Source organism: Quercus robur, chromosome 11 (genome assembly GCF_932294415.1).
Source record: "Quercus robur chromosome 11, dhQueRobu3.1, whole genome shotgun sequence".
Taxonomy (NCBI): domain Eukaryota; kingdom Viridiplantae; phylum Streptophyta; class Magnoliopsida; order Fagales; family Fagaceae; genus Quercus; species Quercus robur.
Genome location: NC_065544.1, coordinates 56,119,280 through 56,141,399, shown reverse-complemented (window position 1 = coordinate 56,141,399; position 22,120 = coordinate 56,119,280). Strand labels below are relative to the sequence as shown.

General features: G+C 33.3%; 1 protein-coding gene and 1 long non-coding RNA gene across 2 annotated transcripts; both read left to right on the top strand.

The window, feature by feature from the left end:
- Window positions 1-6,293: 6,293 nt before the first annotated feature.
- LOC126705771 (uncharacterized) lies at window positions 6,294-9,783 on the top strand. Its single transcript, XR_007648425.1, has 3 exons — window positions 6,294-6,631; window positions 7,343-7,487; window positions 9,399-9,783. It is a non-coding gene; the product is annotated as an uncharacterized LOC126705771 (long non-coding RNA).
- A 6,621-nt stretch (window positions 9,784-16,404) lies between these two features.
- LOC126705285 (uncharacterized) lies at window positions 16,405-18,248 on the top strand. The gene is made up of 4 exons (XM_050404173.1): window positions 16,405-16,707; window positions 16,783-17,199; window positions 17,367-17,996; window positions 18,039-18,248. The coding sequence occupies exons 1-4, from the start codon at window positions 16,405-16,407 to the stop codon at window positions 18,246-18,248; spliced, it is 1,560 nt and encodes a 519-aa protein (XP_050260130.1).
- The last annotated feature ends 3,872 nt before the right edge of the window (window positions 18,249-22,120 follow it).

Sequence of the window (22,120 nt, the reverse complement as noted above, 5' to 3'; positions counted from 1 at the left end):
ATCTTCCTCCTCTTCCTCGGTTTGTGCCCGATGGTCTTCAGAACTAGTCCTCGGTCCTTCTGAGGACACTTCAATATCCTTAGGGTCCTCAGGTATTGTAGTCTCCTTGTGCTTGTGATGAGTTGTCTATATTTTCCTGAGGATTTGCTGTCAGTGCTTTCTAGGGTCCATTTTTTTGACATTGGCCTTCCTTTACTTGTCCCTGTTCTCGGATTCTCATCCTCCCACAGCACATTTTTCAAAGGATAAAATATACTTGATAATTATTTATTGGCTTATAAGCACAAATTATATATATATATATATATAAAATATAATATAATATAATATAATTGGAATCAAGTTATACCTAGTGTAACTCTAAGTAATATTACACCACCTAATAACTTTTATTATTTTAATATTTCAAAAATTACACCGTTGGATTATATGTTCTTCATGTTTTTAACATGCATATCAAGTTTTATACTAATTAGATGTCATTTACTATTTGATCTAAAAGCCTATATTTTATGCACAATTTTAAATTAAAAAACTCATGATTTAAACATTTGTTTAATGACATAGTTATCAATTTTGGATCATTGTGAAATTTTGCAAGCATATAGAGTATAAGAAGAGAATATAATCCATTGGTGGATTTATTAAAATTTGCATCCAATAAAGAAATATAGAGTGATGTAACATTATTACATCAAATATAACTTGAATTCACTCTCTCTCTCTCTCTCTCTCTCTCTCTCTCTCTATATATATATATATATATATATATTGTAAGGACCAAAAAATCTAACAGCCCAAGCCCACTTAAAATAATGAGTTACACAGTTAAACTTTGGCCCAAATCAATAGAATTTGTAAGAGAGGGAAAAGAACAACAAGAGGGGACTTTGCTCAAGGATCAGGATAGAAAAGACCAGGTTCATCTTATAAAATAAAGGGATAAATCTCCTTCTACTAGCTCGCCCGAGGAGGCTAAGTTTGTACAAATAGTTATACTGTTCACTCTCATTTTTCTCCTTTTTCCTTCTCTTTTATGCTTCTCTCTTTTTGATACCTGTGTCTCGATCCCTTTTTTAATGCTCCTCCTTTTCCTTATATACTTATACCTCTATCATATCTTAAGCATCCATTCTCACCTAACCCCTCTACTTTCATGACACTTGTTGCTTTTAACATTTGAAGAAGATGGTGGAAGGGATTAGGGATGGCAATTTAGATCCGACCCGCGGATACCTGGTCCGGTCCGACCCTAATGGGCCGGATTTTACCCGGTCCGATAAAGAATAGGGTCGGGTATGGGTTTTAAAAAAAAAACCCGAAGCGGGTCCGGGTTTTATAAAAAAATCCGAAACCCGACCCGGTTATATTATATATAAAATTACTAAATTACCCTCCTATATATATATAGTTAAACCCTAAAATTTCATTTCCTCTCCTCAGTTCAGCCTCTCACGCCTCTCACGCCTCTCATCTCCTCAGCTCTCTCAATCATTGCCTCTCATCTCTTCATCTCTCAGTGATCTCACACGCACAGCCACAAGCCGTATGTATAGCGTGATGAACATCACGAACTCATCGCCGATACCAGAATAGCTAAAGATCCTCACCGTTCCGACAGATTTAAGAAGGGAAGGAGGCTGTTTCGTCCTCGCCGTTCCCGTTTCTCTCAAGTCTCAACTCCGTTTCGTCCTCGCCATCGCCGATCTCGCAGTGTCTCCATTTTTTTTCTTTTTTCTATTTTTTTTTCTGGGTTCAGTTCGCCTCAATCATGTGAATTTGTGTTTGTATTTGTGTTTGTATTTATGATTTCTGAAAGGGAAAAATGAAAATCATAGATCTGAAATTTTTGTGGTGAAAATGTAGATCTGAAATTTGTGTTTGTGATTTCTTTGTTTGTGTTTGTGTTTGTGATTGTGTTTGGATCTGTGTTTGTGTTTGGATTTGAAATTTTTTTTTTGTTGGGCCACGAATTGGGCCCAGTCCTTTAACGGGGCCCGTGGGGCTCGGGAAAAAAACCCGCTTAGTAAACGGGCCAGGTCCGGGCCATGGGTCTTGGCCCGCGGGTCGGGTCCGGATATAGAAAAACCCGGCCCGAACCCGACCCGTTGCCATTCCTAGAAGGGATCTGCTTAGCTGTGACTTACACTATTCAGGTCACTTCCTCATCAATGCGGCTGATAAAGCTGTTGCTTGCCATTTAATGTGGATGCAACAGGCTGTCCCAGACGGGAAGCTTCCCTAATGTCCACTGACTTTCTTTCTCTTCAGATTCTAGCTCCCACTTAGAATACTATAGAGGATATTGACTCATTACTTCCTTTCCTCGGGTAGTTTTCTTCCTCAGGCTCGTGACCCGTGGCATTCTCACACCAATGCTGCAACTCTTCAACTTCATCCTCGGTCCTTGGGCACCCACATATATATTAGAGGTGTCCACGGATCGGGCCAGGTCAGGTTTGTGCCCAACCCGGAATCGACCCGAATTATTCGGGTGGAGGAAAATGTGGCCCGAAACCGACTCAGATGATCTGGTTGGATTTTCCGGTTTGGGTCTTGTTGGTTTTGGGTTATATCAGTTCGGGTATCGGGTTTATCGCTTGGAATGTTTTTTTGCATCCGGCGAGATTTAGCCGGATCTGTCGAGATCTGGCCTAGATTTCGTCGGATAACGGCGAGATCTTGCCGGATTTGGTCTGGGATGCTTAATATTTTGTTGGAAACATTAAAGGTATCGGAGATTTGGTCTGGGATGCTTAATATTTCGCCGGAAACGTTAAAGGTATCGGTTTGGGTTAGGCTTCACGGGTTTTGAAATGCAAAACTGACAACGGACCCACTGGGGTCATGTTTGATAGTTTGGAATCCGTGTTCGACTGCCGGAGTCGTCGGATCGAGTTGCGGTGGGTCGGACTCCGGTGGGTTGGTCGGGTTGAGCGGTTCGGCGAGTCTCTTGGACAACCCTAATATATATATATATATATATATATGGGTGATGCTACACTCTATTATGGTATTACTCACATGTGTGCTCATATATATATATATATGGGTGATGCTACACTCTATTATAGTATTACTCACGTGCGTGCGTAGAGGTGTAGACACCCAATTTTACAACTTGCATTTAACCAACCAGTAGATCTTTAGATTTTTGATACAAAACAAATCTTGATGCTCTAACGATCATAATGGTATGTCATGGGTTTTGATCGGACCACTTGATCAAAAGTTATCGTACAAAAAATTTTCAATGATCATGGCTCACCTACACAATGGGCCTGATCACGTTCTATTTTAAACACTTAATTTTGATTGGTTCTCACAAGAATTAATTTAAAATTAATTAAGTGTGATTTTTGATTGGATTTCATTTTATTTCATTTTTTAAGAAATGATAAAAAATGTTTTCCTTTATGGCATCTTATTTGCTCTTTTGAAAAAATTTGGAGATAGAAAAGGATATGATCCATGAAAAATTCAAAAAATGCTCGAAAAAGATTATTATTTTCAGCAGCAATTTGAAATGCATTTTTGGTCTGGAAAACGTTGAAATTTGGTTTTCTCTATTTCTGAAAAAGTTGTAGATAATTGAATTTACTTTCAAAAAACACCAATCTTGAATCAATTATAATTTTGAGCAGATAGTTAGAGCCAAAATACAAAGCAGGTGCAGCATCATCATCAACTTCCTTTCAAAATTCAAATGGGAATCAACACCAAATCCGTTCCAGCTCATTTAAACAGGTTATATCCTCCCTTATCTTCAAAAGAAAGCTAATAACTTAGCTTTAAAGCTAAGCCATCTCTTCCCCTATATATAGAGAAGACCTTTTTCATTTTCTGGACCCTCATTCCCTCTAAAGAGCTAGTGAGAAATCAGAAAAGAAAAACTGTTGTGCAACCATTGTTCTTACTTTGGTTGTAGTTTAGTACTTCCGTGCTTTCTCCCTAGCCCTTTAAGTGATCACTTCCCCTTTTTAATTTATGCTCTATGTTGGTAAGTAGTTAATTATGTTCTTAACTTTCTACACATGCTTGAATAAATGCTTAACAAGTTGTTATTTGTTTCTTTCATGATATGCTTGGATGAACATGCCTATATGTCTCATTGATATTCATTTTACATGCTTAGATGAACACTTCTAGGCTAATACACAATTTTCTCCTGAATGCTTAGATATGCACTTCTAGGCTAAAACACGACTTTCTCTTCAATACTTAGATGAACATGTCTAGGTAGTTGTTTTACTTTTTTTAAATGCTTGAACAAACATGTCAAAGTATTTTAATTTTCTCTAGATAAACATGTCTAGGGATTTTCCTTTACTTCTTTTCATAATTGCTTGGGTGATCAAATATGCTCAAATGTTTTATTTTTATTTGTTCCTCTTTGCAATTATGTTGATGACAAATAATATGACAACTTTGTTTTTTCTTCACATGCTTAGATGAAGATGTCTAGGCTAGGAATTCTTTGTTTACATTGATTTCTTGGATGAACGTGCCATTACCTTAATGCTTTCTTTACATTAAAATTGTTATCTAACAAGTTTCACTTTTTGTTTCTTTTTATATCCAATTCCCCTAACACATATTTGTTTACAATTCCTGCAAATTAATATGTTTATATGACATATTGTTTGACAAGACATGATATTGGCCACCTTAACTTAGGAGACCGGTTTTACCGGGCGAGATAGGTGCTTAATCCATTCCCATCTCGTAAATTAGCCTTCGAATCAACATCAAGGGTTCTAAACTATGCTCTTGTATATGTAATTTTACATTTTTTGTAATGTAACTAGGAAATAAAGCAATGTAATTTACTTTTCTTAGATTGTATCTAGGACAAAAAAACATTGTAAATTTTTGTTACAAAATTTGATGTAAATTGTCATATACATTAATACAACAGAAGTATTTTTTATTGAAGATTTTCTTATTTTTCCTTTTAAATTAAATAAGTGACGACTCCATGGAAAACCCTCGATTTAGGCGGGAGTACATTTTACAAGAGGTTTTTCTATTTTTTTGGATAAAGGTTAATAATTTGCATTTATTATAATTTAGAAATATATATATATTTTCAAACAAATAAAAATGATAAACTGTAAAAATAAGCCATAATTTCTTTTTTGAGCGTGAAGGAAAAAAATCCAAAATTTTAGTAATTCGATTTTTGAATTCAAAATGAAATTTGTTATTTGACATTTATGACCCTATTTCTAAATAAAGTCACTCTTCATTAATGAAAATATTTTTGAACCATATAAAAATCTAGTTAAAAGAGGAGAATCCTCTTATATATAGGGTCTGTTTAGATACAATTTATTTTGCTGAAAACTAAAAACTGAAAATACTGTAGCAAAATAATTTTTAAATGTGTGAATAGTAGCGTGAGACCTATTTTTAATATTTTTTATGAATAAAGTGGCGGTGGGTCCTATGAACAATGCGTGAATAGTAACTTTGTCTCCCACACAGTGTAATCACGTGCATGAACAGTGCCAGTTACTGTTCATGAGCATTGAAAAAAAAAGAAGAGAGAGAAAATGCAAAACGTGCAAACATACAAACGCAAATGCGGATCCAAACCGCACTATAATATAGATATAGATATAGATATAAATTATATAATAACTTTTAGTTTTGAAAATTGGTAAAAGAAAATGATAAAATTTCATTTTTTTTTAACTCGATATAGTTAAATTTTTTTATATGAAAATTTGATTAATTTAAATATTTTAATAATCTTGAACCGTCATGAGATTTATAATTTATTTATCTCCTCTTATATAGGTCGAATGACACGAATCAGAGTTTCAAACCCAATATATCTTTTCTCTCTAAGTGAAAAAAGAACAAAAAAAAAAGTTGGATTTTTCGTAAAATTAAAGTAATAAGAAATTAAATTACTTTTTTTTTACTGAATGGGTAGAATTTATATTATAATAATGAGAAAGGTAAAAGAGTAAAGAAAGGGGTCTTGAGATGATTCAGGACTACAAAGACTAGCCTGACATCCAAGATAAAGACATATCTAGGAAAACATCAAATCACCTATCCTCTCAAAGCCAAATATTGCCCGTTGGTTTCCCACTAAACCCTCTTGATAACTCCATGCACAGGGTATCCTTCACGAAATAATAGCTCCAGGATGCACACAAGAAACATCATTTACACAGCCCCCCTATACCGTATATTGTAACGTGTTCTCCCGCTCTTTCGTTTCAGTCCGTGCGAATCTTGTAGACTCTCATCATTCACTTCACAGCCTCTTTAATCATCTTCGGTGCTTTTCAGTTTTCACCTATTCACTGATGAGACCTCTCACGCCCGTGTAAATGTTTGACTCCGGATAAAAGGTGTCTCTTTTTTTGTTTTTATTTACTTTTATTTTTTTATGCACCGTATAAAAATTATTTTGTAATGAAATTTCCAGATTATAGTTTTCAATGAAAATATACCGTATCAAAACAGACTCTCACCTCTCTTTATATACTCCTCAACACTTTCTCATCTTCCACACCCCAATAACCTCAAAGAGAAGAAGAGGCTTCATATGTGTGAGGCTCGAACTCGATTGTGCAATATGAAGGAAGGTAAAGCCTTTTCAACGCTCGAAAAGGTACTCATCTGTGGGCCGTTTCTTTATGTTTTTGTTGATTTCATCACCATAATGCACTAGAATTTTTATTCCAAAAAAAAAAAAAAAAAATTCTTATGAGACTATTTATTCATTTAAAAATTATTTTGTTACGTTATATCAGTTTTTAGCCAAATAAACTCTACCACGGACCCTTGACTCTCTTTATATACTCCTTTTAACACTTTTTCATCTTCCACACCCCAATAACCTCAAAGAGAAGGAAGAGCCTTAATATGTGTGAGGCTCGATTGTGCAATAAGAAGAAAGGTAAAGCCTTTTCAACGCTCGAAAAGTTACTCATCTGTGGGCCGTTTCTTTATGTTTTTGTTGTTTTCATCACCATGATGCACTAGAATTTGTACCACCCAAAAGCTTCAATTTTTGTCGGATCTATATTTAGTGTTTGTTTAGATAGAATCTATTATTCGGTTTGTTTTTGGGATTAAGCATGTGTATATTGTTTAACCCAAATTTTTATTAATTTTTGATGCTTTCCCTTTAGATTCTGCATAAGAAAGTTCCTTGCTCTTTCTTCAAAAGTTTACGAAATTTTTAAACTTGTTTTTCGTCATCAAAAATCATGTTAAATTTGTATTAATATTTTAGTTATAAAGGTTTTGATTATTGGAGTTTCATATTGCACTTAATATTTAGCTAATTAGTGCTTGCTTAAACTTTTATTTTTTGAAGGATTAGGCAATAAAGATCCAAGACTGGTGGTTCAAGTTTGGGAGGGGGTGGAATAAAGAATGTTTACTCCTAAGCCAACGTGTTATATTCGGTGGAAGTTGGAAGAGAACACGTTTATTTTGGAATGGAAGGATTTGGAAAGAAGGTAATTTTTCAATTTAAAATTTCCTTCACTTCTTAGGCTTTAGTCTCTATTATTCGTTCTTTTTTTTTTTTTTCGTCATCATATTTTTTGATTCTATGATTTTATCTTCAATTTTGTTTTGGTACCAAAGGATGTGGGTAATAAGGTTGCCTTTGACATTAGCCGGTAAAGACAATTTATTTTTACAATTTAGCTTATTTATACTGCATATTTATACTATTAGATATGAGTTTTTTGGCTTAATATGGGTAAATCCGAAATTTATTTACGTTATAGGTACTATTTGAATTTAATTGGTGAATTGAGAAAAGAGAGAATTTCGGTGACAATATTGCCAAAATTCAAGAAAAGTAGGAGAGAGAGAGAGAAAAAGTTGGAAAAAGAAAGATTTTGAATTTTGGCCACGCTGTCAACGGAATTCCTCCGCTCAAATTCCTTGCTGCTGAGTCCTGTGTCCTGTGTGTCCGAGTGTGGAGTTCTCCCAAAAAACAAAAAAAAAAAAAGCAATTGCCGAAATAGGGAAAAAAAGAAAATTTTTTTTTGGTAATTGTGGCCGAAAATGGGAGGGGAAAAAAAATTGTTGTTGCCGAAATTTGGGAAGTAATTTAAAAAAAAAGTGTTATGTTTACAATACTTTTATAATACTTTCACAACAAATCATAGGTGATTAGTTATTATTGGTTCAAATTTGATTTTAACACTGAGATTACTTTTTTTATCTAATAATAATAATCTGCCACTTAAATTTTATTGTAAAAAATTGTAAAAATTGTGTATACCTATCATTTAAAAAAAAAAAAAAAAATAATAATAATAGAATTGTGGCAATGAGATTGCTAAAATAGGTGGAAATTTTTTTTTCACCTATTTAGGCAACACCATTGTCGAAAATGTGAGGTAAAAAAAAAGAAAAAAGAAAAAAAAAAGAGGATTAGAATTGTGGTAATGATATAGCCGAAATGGATGAATTTTTTTTTTTTTGGTAATTGTGGCAATATCATTGCCAAAAATGTGAGGAAAAAAAAAAGAATTGTAGCAATGATATTACCAAAATAGGTGAATTTTTTTTTTTTTTGGTAATTGTGGCAAGGCCATGGCCGAAATAGGTGAAATTTTTTTTTATAAAAAAAGTGGTTGTCAAAATTTGGGGAGAAATTAAATCATAATATTTTTATAATATTTTCACAATAAATATCACAGGTAATTAGTTATTATTAGTTCAAATTTGAATTTATCATTGAGATTACTTTTTTAATCTAACAATAACAACCTTCACTTAAAATTTGTTGTAAAAATATTGTAAAAATTGTGTGTACCTATTATTTCTTTAAAAAAATAAAATGTGGAATGGATTTGTGGTAATGGTATTGTCGAAATAGGAGAAAAAAAAATTGTTCCCATTGCCAATAGAGGAGAGAGATATAAAAAAAGTACGCATATTATTCTTTTAGTATTTTTTTGATTGAATCAGTTTGGTTTGTCGTCTTCTTCTAGAAATAGATAAGGATAGATTCAAGTACACTCTCTGGTATATTGATTCTTATTCTAAAGTGCACGCTGTAAACAAAAAAAAAAAAAGTACATAGATTCTTATAGAAGAAAAAAATGACTGATGTGCACGTTGTAAACAAAAAAAAAACAAAGAAAGTATATAAATTCTTACAATAGAAAAGAAAAAATGATTGATATTGTAAACCAAAAAAAACAAAGAACATACATAGATTCTTACAATATGGAAGAAAAAAATGATTGATGTGCACATAGTAAACCAAAAAAGCAAAGAAAGTACATATATTCTTACAATATGGAAGAAAAAAAAATAATTGATGTGCACGCTGTAAACAAAAAAAAAACAAAGATTCAATCAACCAATCACCTCAATTCCTCATATTTGATTTTTATTCTCTGCAGGACCTTTTATTACCAACTGAAGAATAAAATGACAAAAAAGAATCATGTTGGAGATTTAGGCGTAGCAAAATATATTTCCCACATAAAATAAAAATCAGATGAGATAATAAGGTAAGGCAAGTGCAAGGCAAGACAAGTTGTTGAAGAATTAGAATTGCATCTCATCACAGTTCCTCAGGTTGCAAAGTTACTTTTTTACTTTGCTTCAGTGTACCACAACTAAAGATTATAAGTTTTTTGTTAATGTTAAGTTTTTTTTGTTTTGCTTATTAATTTATAGGTCTAGAAATTAACAGATTTATTATTATTGTACAAACATGTGCTTTATAAATATTAGAAGCTAATACATTGTAAAATATTATGTATTGTTGTAATTGCAGTTAATATTATTTGTATGCCTATGATTATGATTATTGTTGTTGTTCTTATTATTCAAATTTTAGATTAATGAATTATTTTTTATGGTTATATGATTGTGTGTGTGTGTGTGTGTGTGTGTGTGTGTGTTTTTTTTTTTTTTTTTTTTTTTTTTTTTGCAAGTATCACTTTATAATTCTCACTCTTTTAGTTGACATCATAATTGTGGTAAGCATCTCAATTATAGTTAATACTAATTATTTTCTTTCAATTTTATTGTAGTATATATGTGAAATGGAGCAACAACAATATCACATCTCTAATGACGCAATGGAAGGCAATGTACGTTGTAAGATCCAAATTTATTAATGTCCTAATAATGTCTATAATTATTCAATTTACATGAAAATAATTTAAACATTAGCAATATAACATTGAATATGTATTTTTTTTTTTTAAATTCAGGTTTCCACCTTACGAGTGCGACCCCAATCGTTTGCACCCTCCGGCAGTTAAGCGAGCGTACCATCCCATATTTGTATCAATGTAGATTATACGGTGTTACCCGCCTACCACATATAGATATTGATTAGAGACTTATCATTTCTTTAGTGGAGCGATGACAATCTAGTACCCAGACATTTCATCTACCTAATTGTGAAATGACTATAACTCTACAGGATGTAAGGATTGCCTATTGATGGCAATGCAATGTGCGGGCCAATAAATTTGAATTGGAATACAGTATGTCGTAATTTACTTGGGGTGACACCACCTGCAACAGCATTGAATTTTGGTGGCCTTAAAATAACATGGATAAGGGATATATTCTCAAACCTACCAGAGGGTGCCAATGCTGTAACAATCCAACAGCATGCTAGGGCATACATGTTTCAGGTTTTGGTTTTACTATTTGGAAATAAGAGCTAAAGTATATTGCATTACTGCTTTCTCAAGCTGTTAGACGACTTTGGTGAAGCTGGGGAATATAGTTGGGGTAGTGCTACACTTGCTTACCTTTATAAAGAGCTGTGTACTGTTGCTATTAAAAAAAACACGGAGATTGCAGGTCTTGTTTTCATATTACAATTATGGGCGTGGGAGCATCTTCCATAGCTGACCCCAATTCCAATAAATTTAAATGGCGACGACTCATACGGTTGCAAGTATAATATTTACTTTTTATTTCTATACAATTTTGTAATCCTTGAAACTTCCAAACCCTAAATATTGTATGACAATCATTAATTGTGTATAGGTGGCATACCAAGAGAACGTTTACTCACACACCAACACATGTTCTGCGTACGTACCGTTCTAATCACAACACACATAATAATGAATATGTAATATATCACAATGCATCAATGGTTAATTTACTAGTTATATTATTGTTTTGATTGATTATAACACAGTTATTGTAATTGGAATTGCAGGTTGTTTGGACACCATACGATAATTATTTGCATTCATGGTATCTTGCAGAAAAAAATATGTGGATTACAACAACGTCATTGCTGTGCTTCCAAATTGTAGAGTATTAGCACCCAGAAAAAGTCATGCAACAGTTTGGGTTGTTGCAAAGATGTCCAAGGTCGCCTACTGACAATTTGGATAAATCTGTGCATTGTGTAAAGTTTACAGGAAAGCCCACTGTCAATTGGAAAACGCAGCATGAACAATACTACTAGCGTTGGAACATGTGAGCTGAACTTCTAGTTGGGGATGACCATTTTGATTCAAGTGTGGACTACACAACATGGTATCAGCAAAATGGTTACCTATTCACAACACCAGAGGCGGCTGCCCATATGTATCAGGTTATTATTTTAGCTTTTTCAATAATACTGCACTAATGTTGATAACAAATTATTATTTTCGTTTTTTCAATAATACTGCACTAATAAATGTTATTTTCCTTTTTCTGCGGCAGCAAACTGAGGTCAATAATATGTTAAATTTAACTGTTGCAAACCAACAGAGGAATGATCTCACAACACAAGTCCTTCCACCAATAGTAGAGGGCCTTACCCGACTGAAGTTATCGATGGAAGCAAATATTTCCTCCGTCCTTATTGAGAGGGTGACAACCTTCGGGCGACGACAAAGGCGCCAAGGAAGACAGCTGAAAACCTATACTGAAACCCGCTCGTCCACCTCTGCACAACGTGGATAATGCAGAAATGATGATGCCGGACTATCCACCTCCGCACAACACAATATGTACAGCTCTACCCAAGCTGGGCCGTCAACATTTGTTGGTAATGAGCCAACCACCTTCAGTGAGTATAATCCAATTAATGTCAACGAGTATTGCATGAATTTATATCAACAGATTGGGTCATTCACTTCCATAGGACAAGGATTTGAGGGTTTGATTAGTTATGACCATTATCCCCAACCTAATTCAACACCTCCCTCCTATCACCCATCGCCACCTCTATCTTATGCTGAGCAATACAATTATGACCAAGATAGCCACTACAACTATGATTTCTGCACACCACAACCTTCCCAACCACCCCTTCATGTTGGTGATTTTTGCACGTCAAAAAAAAGATGGGCATGTGCTCCAAACTCCGAGGAAGAGGCCTCCGTAACAAACTCTGAGGAAGAAAAAAGATGGGCATGTGCTCCAAACTCCGAGGAAGAGGCCTCCGTAACAAACTCTGAGGAAGATGCCTCAAATGAGAACAATGCCTCAAATGAGGACAGTGGGGAAGATGCAGAAGATAGCCAAGATATGGAGGTGTCTTCAGATAATGAAAATGACGATTGGTAATTATCAAGCAGAGGTTGATATTAGAACACAGCCGAGGCGCATGGGGAGAAGTCCTGTGCAAGCACGAAGGTACCCACAACGAATGGGCATCCTCCATGTTGTGGAACACAACAAAAATTGAATGTACCCTATCGTCGCAATCACTAATCAATGTAAAGTGACTGTTTATTAAAAATATGTTAAAGTATTATCATTATCTATGCATCATTGTAGCAAAAAATATTATGCCAAGATAGTATACATAACACATTATACTACTAACCGTAAGACCTTTGTGAAAATAAGAAATGTGTACTTATTTTTTGGCATTTGAAATTAGTGCCCAATTAATCTAATCATACATCTATTTACTATAATTGTTCATTCCTAATCCGACATAGAATCTATATGTGTAGCCACAACTGTAGCCGCATAATTGGTGGAATAAAAAAGGTGTCAAACTTCTATTTTTATAGTTGATCTTTTTTCCTTTGCATGATGGCTACTGTGGTGTACATTTTTATTTTCATTCTCCACAACCTCTCTTCCAAACCCTCGTAAAAGTGTCAAAGGAAAATAAAACTTTCACCATCTAATTTTCGTCCAAATTTACAGCAACAACTTGTGAGTTAATTCCAGCCAACAAAATTCATGAATTTCAAAAAATTCAAAACATAAAAGTTGTAGATATTTAAGTCACGATTCCAGTACATCTAGCCTTGAGTCAATTGGATTTTTGAAGAGAGAAATACGTCTAAAATACTGATTAGTACTCAAATCTAATTTTTCCTCTTCAGATTGTGGCCCTTTAATTTCTTCCCTTATTTGAAGCTTTCAAACATGGTTAATGACCCAAGCATTCCATAAAAAATATACAATTTAAGGTGTTACGTTCACAATATTTTTACAATATTTTTACAATAAATCACAGGTAATTAGTTATTATTAGTTCAAATTTGAATTTAATACTGAGATTACTTTTTTAATCTAACAATAACAACCTCCATTTAAAATTTGTTGTAAAAATATTGTAAAAATTGTGTGTACATATCATTTCTTTAAAAAAAAAAAATGTGGAATGGATTTGTGGCAATGACATTGCCGAAATAGGAGAAAAAAAATTGTTCAAATTGGTTTGTGGCAATGCCATTGCCGAAATAGAGGAGAGAGATATAAAAAAAGTACGCATATTATTCTTTCAATATTTTTTTGACTGAACCAGTTTGGTTTGTCATGTTCTTTTAGAAATAGATAAGGATAGATTCAAGTACACTCTCTCGTACATTGATTCTTATTCTAAAGTGCACGCTGTAAACAAAAACAAAAAAAAGTACATAGATTCTTATAGAAAAAAAAATGACTGATGTGCACATTGTAAACAAAAAAAAAAAAACAAAGAAAGTATATAGATTCTTACAATAGAAAAGGAAAAATGATTGATGTGCACACTATAAACCAAAAAAAAAAAAGCAAAGAAAGTATATAGATTCTTATAATATGGAAGAAAAAAATGATTGATGTGCACACTATAAACCAAAAAAAAAAAAGTAAAAAAAGTACATAGATTCTTACAATATGGAAAAAAAATGATTGATGTGTACACAATAAACCAAAAAAGCAAAGAAAGTACATAAATTCTTACAATACGGAAGAAAAAAATTGATTAATGTGCACGCTGTAAACAAAAAAAAAACAAAGAAAGTACATAGATTCTTACGTGCATGCTGTGAACAAAAAAAGCAAAGAAAGTAAAAAAAAAAAAAAACAAAGAGTCAATCAACCAATCACCTCAACTCATCATCTCATCTGGTTTGTGGCAATGGCATTGCCGAAATAGAGGAAAGAGATATAAAAAATAAAGTACGCATATGAAAAAAAAGTACCCTATAAGGATAGATTCAAGTACAATGACATTGCAGAGATTCTTTTCAGTATTTGTGGCATTGCAGAGATTCTTTTAGTATTTTTTGTTGTCGAAATAGAGGAGAAAGATATAAAAAAAAAATACTCATATAAAAAAAAGTACCCTATAAGGATAGATTCAAGTACAATGGCATTGCAGAGATTCTTTCAGTATTTATGGCATTGCAGAGATTCTTTCAGTATTTTTTTGACCGAAGGAGTTTTGTTTGTCATGTTCTTTCAGTTTTGTTTGTCATGTTCTAAAGTACACGTTGTAAAAAAAAAAAAAAAAGTACATAGATTCTTATAGAAAAAAAAATGATTGATGTGCATGCTGTAAATAAAAAAACAAAGGAAATATATAGATTCTTACAATATGAATGAAAAAAATGATTGATGTGCACGCTGTAAACCAAAAAGAACAAAGAAATTGAGATTTTTGCAAAGATTATTTATAGTGAATATATGTTTATAGTTAAGTAATTTATTTGTACCAAAGTGTCCTATCTGTGTTGTGTTGTATTTAGTCAATTGCGTATCTAATTATACAGTTTAAAATCTAAGAATTTAACTGATATGAAACTTGCTTCCTATTTAAACAGCACTAATGTCACTGAAATTTCCACAGTTCTTATTTTCTATTCTTTTTCCCCTATAAATTTCATCAACCTTCTTCTCCACTCTTGCTCCCATCTTAATTTTACCAACCATTTTCAAATCTTGCATGCCATACATTCTACAAACAACTATAAGTAACAACACTTGCAAATATCTATCCGTTCGTTATCTCTTAGAAGGTGAGTTATATTTCTTAAGTAGTTACTTTTCTTTTTATAATATTCATGTTGATATGTTTTAGGGGCATAGCTAAGCATGAAAATCTTGTTTTTGTTAAATTATTTGTTCTTGCAAATCTTGTTTTTGTATTATCTGTTTTGCAACATGAACTGATTTGTATGATATGTTTTAAATTATTTGTCCATGAATCCTTGCCTAAATTTCAAAATTGACGTATATTTCCTTAAAGAAATACTTAATTTGTTAGTTTATAATATACACGTATGCTATAAGAAAACAAAAAAAAAAAGAAGGTTAGTATACGTTCATAAACCTTAATAAAAAATAATTTAATACTATTATTATCAGTGAATATTTTTAATGGATTACCTTCTTGTATTGCATTGTAATGGTTATGTAGTGTTTATTTATTAATACTATTATTATGTTTTAGTGTAGATGGCAGTAAAGTTGTTCATTTTTCTCATCCATTCCGGTGGAATAATTAAACATGGAAAAAATGGGGTTTATTACGAAGGGCCACCTCCTTCTATGCTTCCATTAAGCCGGGGTGTTACATTTGAAGATCTATGTGATGGAGTAGCATCCACGCTTCATATAAACAAAGAAGATTCAAAATTGACTATTTGGTATAGATTTCCATTTCAATGTCATCCACATCCTGTGACTTACCAGCAAGTTTTGGTAGCAGATAATAATGATGTTAATACAATATTCAATATGTTAGACCGCCAATATGGATTTGTAGGTGCAGAGTTATACGTGGGTGTAGAGCCTAAAAGAAGCCACCGAGATGTTTTTCCCATTCGATATGCCAACAAAGGACCAAGTGCATCGTTTAGTTATTCACATGGCGGGCACTTCCATGATCCATATGCCACTCATATTGGTCATTATTCTCAAGATGCGGCTCATTCCCCAATCAACATTGGCGGTGCTGACTATCATGCTCCATATACCCATGTTGCAACTGAGGACCAACATGTTCCTTCTCGGCCAATGAACAACAGTGATGTTGACTATGATAATCCAACTGAGCATGTCATACAAGAGACTACTTGTTTTGAGTTTGAAGCTCAGTATGACCAAACTGCCACTTAGAGAGCTGCTAATGATCCTAATGATACGCATTGCATAGCTGCTACTACTGAAAATGCGGTCCATACATTATCAAAAAGGATGTGAACCATGGATAGTGATGACCAACTTGATGACGATGAGGTCCTTGATGATATTGGAGATGAACAGGAGCCTCCAAACGAAGGTAATCATGAAAGCAGTCCAACTATGGCAGTCCATCAACCTTCATCACTAAGCTTTTCACAAAACACGTGGGATAATATGATTGATCCAACCCCACCATTTGAAAAGCCCACTCAGAGTATTTGGGGCCCTACCCAAGAGTTTTATATGGGCTTGCTTTTTGCCGATAAGGCTGAACTACGAGCTGCTGTTAAACGCAATCACATCAAGAAGAACCAAACATTTTGTGTAAGAGAGTCATATTCAGAATGTTGGTCTATAAGGTGCAAAAATTGTTCTTGGCATCTTTGAGCATGCTTCCAGGCTACATATGGGTTGTTTGAGGTTAGGAAATACAATGGTCCACACACATGTACAGAGTCCACCCTCACACAAGATCACGAGCAATTAGAGACCCATGTTATTGAAAAAGAGTTGAAGGATGTTGTCAAAAATGATCCAACCATAAAGATTGCTTCACTTCAACAGACTCTTTACAGTAAATACCAATACAGGCCTTCTTATTTTAAGGTGTGGGAGGCAAAAGAGAAAGCAATTGGTACAGCGTTTGGTGATTGGGACAAATCTTACCAATTATTGTCAAAATGGTTGAAAGCTTTGACTGATTCAAACCCGGGCAGCAGGGTTATTTGGAGAACAATACCTGCTACTATGCCAGGCTGCGCGATATTCGAGAGAGTGTTCTGGGCTTTTGGTCCATCAATTGATGGTTTCAACATTGTAGGCCAGTGATTAGTATAGATGAAACTTTCCTATATGGTAAGTACAAAGGTACGTTACTGATTGCATCAGCGTGGGATGGTGACAATAGACTTTTTCCACTTGCCTTTGCCATTGTGGAGAAGGAAACTGATGATAGCTGGTATTGGTTTTTGCGTTGTATTCAGATTAATGTCACTAATCAGAAAGGGTTATGTCTCATATCTGATCGTCATCCTGGTATAATGGCAGCGATACGGTCTATATGTCAATCGACATGTTGGTATCATCGTTTTTGCCTTTGCCATGTGGTTAGCAATTTCAATCAACAAATTGGGAATAAAAACTTGAAGGCTATGGTAATGTGGGCAGGCATGGAGAATCAGTTACGAAAGTATCAAATCATCAAGAATAGAATTACTCAATTAAGTGCAGATGGTGAGAAGTATTTAAGGGAAATGCCGGTGGAAAATTGGACGTTAGCATACGATGGTGGACATCGTTATGGGGCAATGACCACAAACTTGTCTGAAAGCTTCAACGGAATTCTAAAGAGTGCTAGAAATCTGCCCATAACTGCATTAGTTGAACTTACATACTATCGTTGTGTTGCCTACTTTGCCGATCGGTATACTAAGGCATGTGCAGAGGTTACTGCCGGTGAACGCATTACGGCCTACGCAAAGAATAAATTCAATAAATGGGAAAAAAAGTCACCAAAGCATTCAGTTACTGTGTTCAGTCATGAAGATGGTCTGTTTGAAGTCAGAACACCAATAAACGCTAACTCTGCATATAGGGGTAATCATCGTCATGAGGTAAATTTGAGGTAGAACACTTGTAGTTGTCAAAAATGGCAGGTTTATAAGATTCCGTGCTCAAATGTCATTGTCGTGTGTAAATATCAAGGCATCTCTGCAATGCGATATATCGACCGCTGCTACCATTTGGAAGAACAAGTTGCTTGTTTTGCACCTAGACTTCGCATGGTTCCAGACAGTGTACATTGGAATGAGCCTAATTTCCCGGTCTTGTATCCTAATGTCAAGTTGCGCCGTGAAAAAGGCTGACCAAGAACAACTTGGCTTCGAAATGAAATGGACGAAGGGGCAGAGCATCAACCAAGGCCATTGTGCAGTCTCTGTAGGCAAGAAGGCCATAATAGAAGAACATGCCCCACTCCAACTGTGGCTGGCTCCACTAGTGGCTAAACTGAATGACCCAACATAAGTATTCAATTTACTTCAGTGGATTGGTTGGACTGTTGTTGTTGTTTTTTTTTTTTTTTTTAATTATGTTTTTAGGAGTTGGACCATATTGTTAGTTTGTATTATTTGAAAGAACATGATACTAATTCCATATGTTATGATGTTTTCTAGTACTGCAAGTTGGATTGGGGTGTACGTTTATTTATTTTGTGTCTGTGTGTGTCTATATATATTGTATATTATAGTTTAGGGTTTCGATAACACCTTAAAATGTATACTTTTTATGGAGTGCTTGGGTCATTTACCATATTTGAAAGCTTCAAATAAGGAAAGAAATCAAAGGGCCACAATTTGAAGAGGAAAAATCAGATTTGAGCACTACGTACTTTAGAATAAGAATCAATGTACGAGAGAGTATACTTGAATCTATCCTTATCTATTTCTAAAAGAATATGACAACCAAACTGGTTCAGTCAAAAAATATTGAAAGAATAATATGCTTACTTTTTTTATATCTCTCCTCTATTTCGGCAATGGCATTGCCACAAATTTTTTTTTCTCCTATTTCGGCAATGCCATTGCCACAAATCCATTCCACATTTTATTTTTTAAAGAAATGATAGGTACACACAATTTTTACAATATTTTTATAACAAATTTTAAGTGGAGGTTGTTATTGTTAGATTAAAAAAGTAATTTCAGTGATAAATTTAAATTTGAACTAATAATAACTAATTACCTGTGATTTATTAAGAAAATATTGTAAAAATATTGTGAATATAACACTTTTTTTTAAAAAATTCCTCCCCAGATTTCGGCAACCACTTTTTTTTAAAAAAAAATTTCACCTATTTTGGCAATGGCATTGCCACAATTACTCAAAAAAAAAAATTTCGCCTATTTCGGCAATACCATTGCCACAATTCTTTTTTTTTTTCCCCACAATTACCAAAAAAAAAAAAAATTCATCTATTTCGGCAATACCATTGCCACAATTACCGAAAATTTTTTCCACCTATTTCGACAATCCCATTGCCACAATTCGATTCCTCTTTTTTTTTTTTTTTTTTTTTTCCTCACATAAAATTTTTTCCACCTATTTCAGCAATCCCATTGCCACAATTCTATTTTTTTTTTAACACAATTTTTACAATATTTTTACAAAAAATTTTGAGTGGCAGGTTGTTATTGTTGAATTAAAAAAGTAATCTCACTGTTAAAATCAAATTTGAACTAATAATAACTAATCACCTGTGATTTGTTGTGAAAGTATTATAAAAATATTGTGAACGTAACACCTTTTTTTTTAAATTCTTCCCCAGATTTCTTCCAACAACAATTTTTTTTTCCTTCCATTTTCGGCAATGACATTGCCACAATTCCATTCAATTTTCTTTTCCCCTCCCATTTTCGGTAATGCCACAATTACCCAAATTTTTTTTCCCTATTTCGGCAATACTATTGTCACAATTCTATTCCTCTTTCTTTTTTTTTTCCTCACATTTTCCACAATGGCATTGCCGAAATAGGTGAAAATTTTTTCCACCTATTTCGGCAATCCCATTGCCACAATTATTTTTTTTTCTCACATTTTCGGCAATGGCATTGCCGAAATAGGTTTTCACCTATTTCTCTATTATTTATTTATTTATTTAAGAAATGATTGGTACACACAATTTTTACAATATTTTTACAACAAATTTTAAGTGACAAGTTGTTATTGTTGGATTAAAAAAGTAATCTCAGTGTTAAAATCAAATTTGAACTAATAATAACTAATCACATGTAATTTGTTGTGAAAGTATTATAAAAATATTGTGAACGTAACACTTTTTCTTTTTTTTAAATTCTTCCCCAGATTTCGACGACAACAATTTTTTTTCCTCCCATTTTCGACAATGACATTGCCACAATTCCGTTCAATTTTTTCCCCCTCCCATTTTCGGCAATACCATTGCCACAATTACCCAAAGAAAAAATTTCCCCTATTTCGGCAATACCATGGCCACAATTCTATTCCCTTTTTTTTTTTTTTTCCTGACATTTTTGGCAATGGTATTGCCGAAATTGGTGAAAATTTTCTCCACCTATTTCGGCAATCCCATTGCCGCAATTGCTTTTTTTTTTTTTTTTTTTTTTGGGAGCACTCCACACTCGGGCACACAAGACAAAGGACTTGGGCAGGGAATTTGGGCAAAGGAATTTCGGTAACAGCGTTGCCGAAATTCAAAATCTTTCTCTCTCCAACTTTTTCTCTTTCTCTCTCCTACTTTTCTTGAATTTCGGCAACACTGTTGCTGAAATTCTCTCTCTTTCCTCAATTCACCAATTAAGTTCAAACAGTACCTATAACGCAAATAAATTTCGGATTTACCAATATTAAGCCAAAAGACTCACTAGATATTGTTTTAGTTAATTTTTAATTTTATTTATGGCACTTTTAGGGAAAAAAAAAAAATTCTTCAGTTTTGGCTATATATTCTTATAATCTTGAGCATATATTCTTATAATCTAAACAACCCAAAACGGACTCCTATGGAGGTGTTTGATACATGTATTCAAATAATTTTTTAAACAATATTACATGTATTTTTATACAATTTTTTTATACAACTACCTGCGTGTATTTCTAAAAAATACAAATAATATTACCAAATGGGCTCTTGGCTGTTTTTTGTTTTTTCTCAAATTAGAGATATATGTACCACATGATCACATCATAGTTCCCATTTGCCATTGTTTAGGTTCGGAACTCAAGTGGTATCTGACACCTTACTCAACCCACAAAAAGAAAGAAATGTTTTTGTTGAGAGGCGTTCAGTTCAGTGGCGACTTTATGAAGTTTTTTAGTGTGTTCTTTAATAAGTATAAATTAGACAATCTAATAAAAAGAAAATTTTATTTATTGACAACAACAACAATAAAAAAACATGTAAATACATAAAATTTACAATTGTCTTTTACGAGTTTTCATATTTTGAAATCGTTACATGATAGTCTCATTATCAATGCTACAAGCTATATTTTTTTAATATATATAACCAAGCAATCATTCATCTACTGATTTCCCATTCGATTGCGTAGGTCATTCTTTATATATTCGATTGCTACAAGCTACATTTTTTTCTATATACACATCTAATAAATTATAAGTTCATTTGAAATATTAATAAAATTATTAATTATTGTTGTTCAGTTGTTTCATTAATAAATTATAATTTGTTATATTGTTGTTTCATTAATTATAAAATTATTAATAGTTGTTTAGTCTAACATAATTTAATTCGTTTGTCTTTTATAATGTATTGGTTTAATATACTGCTTTGATTATTGTTGTTTAGCATAACAATAAAATATATTGTTTTAATTTGTTTTTCATTAATTATATTGCTTTAATTTGTTATATTGTTTAGCCTCATGTGCTGATATGCACATTACACTAAAAGAGCCACTGATGTGCACATTATTTACACATCCCATATGTAGCACAATAAATAAAGCAGTGTGCAACCTAGCCCCATGTGCCCATCCCACCCCACCCGATTCAACAGACAAGCACACCTAATGATGCCCGATGCCCCTTGCCAATCAGAAAATTTCACAATCACACATTACACTAATCTAAAAGATAATTAATATCAATACCAACACACTACACACGCCAACCCAATAGATAAGATGTTAAGATAAACTGACAAACACGCTACACATGAAAAGAAACACATTCAAAAATA

Excerpts from the sequence above, each read along its gene's own strand:
- LOC126705285 (XM_050404173.1), top strand. The coding sequence starts at position 16,405 with ATGGATAGTGATGACCAACTTGATGACGATGAGGTCCTTGATGATATT. Across the intron at positions 16,708-16,782 it reads AGAAGAACCAAACATTTTGT|GCTACATATGGGTTGTTTGA; the intron begins GTAAGAGAGTCA and ends GCATGCTTCCAG. Across the intron at positions 17,997-18,038 it reads GGGGTAATCATCGTCATGAG|GTTTATAAGATTCCGTGCTC; the intron begins GTAAATTTGAGG and ends CAAAAATGGCAG.